Source organism: Meleagris gallopavo, chromosome 14, assembly GCF_000146605.3.
Source record: "Meleagris gallopavo isolate NT-WF06-2002-E0010 breed Aviagen turkey brand Nicholas breeding stock chromosome 14, Turkey_5.1, whole genome shotgun sequence".
NCBI classification, from domain to species: domain Eukaryota; kingdom Metazoa; phylum Chordata; class Aves; order Galliformes; family Phasianidae; genus Meleagris; species Meleagris gallopavo.
This window is the reverse complement of record NC_015024.2, coordinates 11,108,336-11,112,697: the sequence shown is the minus strand read 5'-3', so window position 1 is coordinate 11,112,697 and position 4,362 is coordinate 11,108,336. Positions and strand designations below refer to the sequence as shown.

Below are 4,362 nucleotides of genomic sequence, written 5' to 3'. Positions count from 1 at the left end.
CCAGTTCCTCCATGGCTAGGGGGCACCGCTCAGACCCTGCGTGCGGGCGTCCCCCGGACCCCTCCCTGTCCCCGGCCCATCCCGCTCACCGTCGAACTCGGCCGGCCCCACTCCCACGATGATGATGGACATGGGCAGCGCGGAGGCCTGTGGGGTGGAAGGGCAGCAGCCGTAGGTTCGGAGCGGACGGCAGCACTAAGGCCATGCGCGGTGCCCGGGCCGGTGGCACGTGGCCACTCACGGTGACGATGGCCTCCTTGGTCTGCATCATGTCGGAGATGACACCATCGGTGATGATGAGCAGGACGTGGTACTGAGAGCCGTCAGTAACCTGGGCAGCTGTGCTGTGGGGACACGGCGTGGGATCCCTCCAGCAGCCTCCCCACATCATCCCCCACGGCCTGGCCATGGGACGGGGACGGCCCCGCAGCGCTCACCCGGCCACCTGGTTGATGACGGGGGCGAAGTTGGTGGGCCCGTAGAGCTGCACGGTGCGCAGGCTCTGCAGGTAGGACTCGAGCACGCCCTCGATGCCAGCACAGCTGGGGTTGTCCACGTTGTTGTTCTGGGGAAGGGACGGGTGCTCCCATGGTGCTGGGTAGGACGTGACCAGGCTGGCTGCTCCCCAGTCCCACGGGCTGCCCCACACTCGGCAACAACAGGTTCACCCCAGCCTTGCACCGGGACGCACCAGGGGGAACTGGTGGGAGATCTTGCCATCGGGTGGCACTTTGGCACCAAAGCCGTAGGCAGGGAAGAGCTTGTCGCTGTCGTAGTCCTGGATGATCTCCCCAACGGCCTTGAGTGCCAGGGCGTAGGCGCTCAGCTGGTAGGGGCTGGCGTAGTGCAGCGACGTGGGCTGTGATGGCAGCCCTGCAGCACAGCACCCATCAGCACCCACCCAGTGCCACTGCCCCAGTCTCTCCCACCACTATGCTCACCGTTGGAGGCCGTGAAGTCAATGGCGACGGTGAAATTCAGCTGTGTCCTTGGAGGGAGAGTGAAGGAGGCTGCCAGCCCCAGGCACGGCGTGACCTCTGCCCACTCCCCCAGCCCCACTGCCCACCCCACAACTGCAGCCGCCATCTCGGCACTCCCAGGCTGCAGTGTCACCATCACTGCCTTCCTGTCCCTGTCCCTCGGGAGCTTGGGGGCACCTGGCCCCACTCACCCGCCCCGTATGTAGTCAACGAAGGTGAACTCAGACTCGACGGAGAAGGACAGCAGAGTCACCTGTGGGCACGGGGCATCAGAACTGGCACCCTGCAATGGATGCGAGCTGCAGGAGCACTGCAGCCCCACTCACAGTGCCGGAGTTGACGTATTTCTTCTTCTTGCACTTCTTCCTAGGGTTCAGTACCTGTGGGCACCAGGCAGATCCTGCTGCAGGGCTTCCCACGACCCCAAAGCTACCCCACTGTGGCCCCTGCCCTACCTCATACACTGTGAACTGGCTCTGTGCACGGGACAGCTCCCGGTAGCTGGTGGCAAACTCCCCGATGAAGTCGTGGCTGCAGGAGGAGCACAAGGGCTGCGTGTGTCATGGGATGAGGAACACCCTGATGCCTCTCTGCTGCCCTTTGGGGCACAGCCTCACCTCCCATCCCGGTCCCAGTCGTACACATCAATCTTCACTGTGCTGGAAGTAAAGTGGGTCTGAGGGGGAGCCGCTGGCATGGCCCACAGTGCCCAGGGCTCAGTGTGCCATCAGCGTGGCACCGCATGCCCAGGGAGGGGAACAGGAAATTTGGGTCACAATGGAGCTCTGGGGAGGGGGAAAGCTTTTCTGTAATTTAGGTTGCAAAAGTTAAAAAAGAAAAAACGACCACTAAGAACCCAGCTTGGTGTTGTATGCTGGCTGTGGGGAAATGGTGTGTCCTGTCCTACTGCTGCCCCATTGCACACACCACAGCAGCAGCCCTGTGGTGCAGAATGGGTTCACAATATATGGGACAGCTCTGGAGGAATGTGTCCAGGACACATTTTGGGGGATACAAGATGTATCCAGGGCTGGACCAGGGGTTGCAGGATGGGGCCAAAGTGTGGAGTGGGTCAAGGCTGCCCAACAGAACCATCCTCACCGGTCGTAGTCACCATTGCAGAGGGCACGCACAGGTATGGTGAAGGGCTGCCACACTGGGTTAAGTGTGTTCTTCACCACCTCCGTCTTGTGGCAGATGGTGAAGCTGCGGGGACGGGACAGGGTCAGGGCACGCTATGCAGGGACACCTGCACCCCACGTCCCCACGCTCACGTGCCGTCCTCATTGCTGCGGTAGAAGACGAGGAAGGGGTCAGATTTCCCGAAGAAGTCCTTCTTGTCCAGCTTGTTGGCACACAGCTGCATGGTGACGATGTCCTGGGGAGGGGAACTGTTACCCCAGCCTGCTCCTCTCCCCACACTCGGGTAGCATGCAGATGCAGCACTCACCCTGCAGTTGCTCAGCTCCTCAGCCAGCAGCAGGATGGTCCCACACCGCTTCCCTGGGACCCCCCTGCGACAACAGCCCAGTGTGGGGAAAGTGGGGACAGCACAGGGGCAGGATGCAGGGCGCTCCGCAAGGCCCGATGCTGCAGGTGTGTCCCCAGCCATGCACAGGGACAAAGGGCAGCATGACCAGCAGGGTGTCCTGAAACGGGGTGGGCGGCCAGGGGCACAGTGTGGGACCCCCAGCCCTGCCACAGGATGTGACTCACGTGAGGGCTCTTTCCAGACGGCCCCGCTGGGACCCGATCACCTCTCCCAGTGCCACGAACGCCTGCCCCAGGAAGTCCTGCACCCAGGAACAGCATGCTCAATCCTTGGGGGCTGTTGTTTGCAGCCCCCTCACCCTCTCGTCATCCCCAGCCTGCAGCCTTATTTCCCCACAGGATCCCAGATGACCTGAGCTCACCCTGTGCCCTATAAGAGCCCACGTTCATAGCCCATAACCCCTCCTGCACCCCCAAGGCCACTCCATATCACTGAGCTCATCTTGCAGCCCTACAACCAACCCGTGCGCCCACCATGTGTCCTGGCCCCATCCTGTGCCCCCTGGGCCAGCCCACAGCCCTGGACTCATCTTGTATCCCCCAAAATGTGCCCTGGCCACATTCCTCCAGAGGCACCCCACGTATCCTGGAGCCCTCCTGCACCCCAGGGCCACCGCACACCCACAGAAGGCACCAGTTCCCCAGCATGGCAGATGCCTACCTTCTGCCAGACCCAATGTGGCATGGAGACACAAAGAGCAGGTTGAGCCCCCTGAGGCCGGAGGTGCCTGTCCTATCCAGAAGCACCCGCACAGGGCATGGCTTTCGGGTGTCCGGAGCACTCACCTGCTTGTAGATGGAGCAGCTCTTGGAGTCCACATTGTAGCTGGCAGTGGCAGAGCAGAGCTGTGAGCTGGCATCCGTGCACGTCCCCTTGTCTCCACCCACAGCTTTGGGACCCTGCTCGCCCCATTTCTGACCCCTCTGCCCATCCACACTGCAATGCTTTGTACTGTTGTGGTCTCCCATGGATTACCCACGGGCTCGGCACCCCCAGCCTCGTGCTCCCCATTGGTGCCGAGGCACTCACACGTCAAAGCGAAGGTTTTGCTTCTCCTCAAAGTAGTAATCGAGGACAAACTTGCGGACAAAGTCGGGGTTCAGGGTGTTGTCGATCACCTCGGTGCGCCCAAACTGTGGGGATGGTTCTGTTAGGGCAACCCCATCATCCCCACATCCCTCCCCAGCGCAGCTGCCCAGGCAATAATCCCCGATTAGCGGCAGGGAGGGATCATTAGGGTGGAAGCGAGTGGCCATATGGGACCATTTAACCGAGCCGGGGATTAGCAAGGAGCCGGAGCATTGGGGACGGCGGGGAACTGGGAGAGGTGCAGCACTCACTTCTTTCCACTCGCTGCTCCCCGTGCCCTGCACGAAGAGGATGACCACTGTGGAGAGAGGGGCAGAGCCGTGCCACGCTGCGCCGTGCCCGCACCCAGAGGTGCCACCGCTGCCACCCACCTGGGTCGGACTTGGAGAAGGTGTCCATGTCCAGCAGGTTCCTGGGGTGAACCGAGCTGCGAGTGAGCGACTGTGTGCACCCAACCCGTCACGTGTCCCCCGCGTGTCCCCCATGCGTGGACTGTCGGGGGATGGCACCGCGCAGGAGAGATGCACACAGCCGTGGGGCAGGCGGGTGGCCGGGCAGGGGCGGCACGATGGGACGGAGAGGAGCAGCGTCTCCGGCGCTGACAGTGATTGAACGTGACAGAGAACCCATTTACAGCACGAAACCTTCCCCGGCGCCGCCGGCAGCGGCTAATGGAGAGCGCAGGAGTGAGGAGAAAGCGGACACTTAGCGGGGGGGCACCGCGCATCGCCCCGCGGCCGC

At 62.5% G+C, this 4,362-nt stretch overlaps 1 protein-coding gene across 3 annotated transcripts; it reads right to left on the bottom strand.

Moving 5' to 3' along the window:
- Positions 1-6: 6 nt before the first annotated feature.
- On the bottom strand, positions 7-4,343 carry CPNE9 (copine family member 9). 3 transcript variants are annotated; one of them, XM_010718584.3, is made up of 17 exons: positions 3,993-4,342; positions 3,873-3,919; positions 3,562-3,665; positions 3,318-3,357; positions 2,697-2,773; positions 2,431-2,494; positions 2,255-2,358; positions 2,082-2,186; positions 1,598-1,639; positions 1,436-1,511; positions 1,307-1,360; positions 1,172-1,233; positions 942-988; positions 692-873; positions 438-565; positions 242-344; positions 7-147 (listed from the first exon to the last, which is right to left on the bottom strand). In XM_010718584.3, exons 1-17 carry the CDS (start codon positions 4,018-4,020, stop codon positions 16-18), a joined length of 1,395 nt encoding a protein of 464 aa, XP_010716886.1. In that variant the 5' UTR covers positions 4,021-4,342; the 3' UTR covers positions 7-15. The 3 variants fall into 3 exon arrangements, with proteins under 3 accessions (XP_010716886.1, XP_031411445.1, XP_031411446.1); XM_031555585.1 differs by having other exon boundaries at positions 1,307-1,511; positions 3,993-4,343; XM_031555586.1 differs by lacking the exons at positions 3,873-3,919; positions 3,993-4,342 and having other exon boundaries at positions 1,307-1,511; positions 3,193-3,357; positions 3,562-3,621.
- Positions 4,344-4,362: the final 19 nt, after the last annotated feature.

Coding starts and splice junctions, on each gene's coding strand:
- CPNE9 (XM_031555585.1), bottom strand. CDS start 4,020: ATGGACACCTTCTCCAAGTCCGACCCAG. Junction 3,666..3,872: donor GGAGCAGCGAGTGGAAAGAA/GTGAGTGCTGCA, acceptor CCATCCCCACAG/TTTGGGCGCACCGAGGTGAT. Junction 1,234..1,306: donor AATACGTCAACTCCGGCACT/GTGAGTGGGGCT, acceptor CCGTGCCCACAG/GTGACTCTGCTGTCCTTCTC.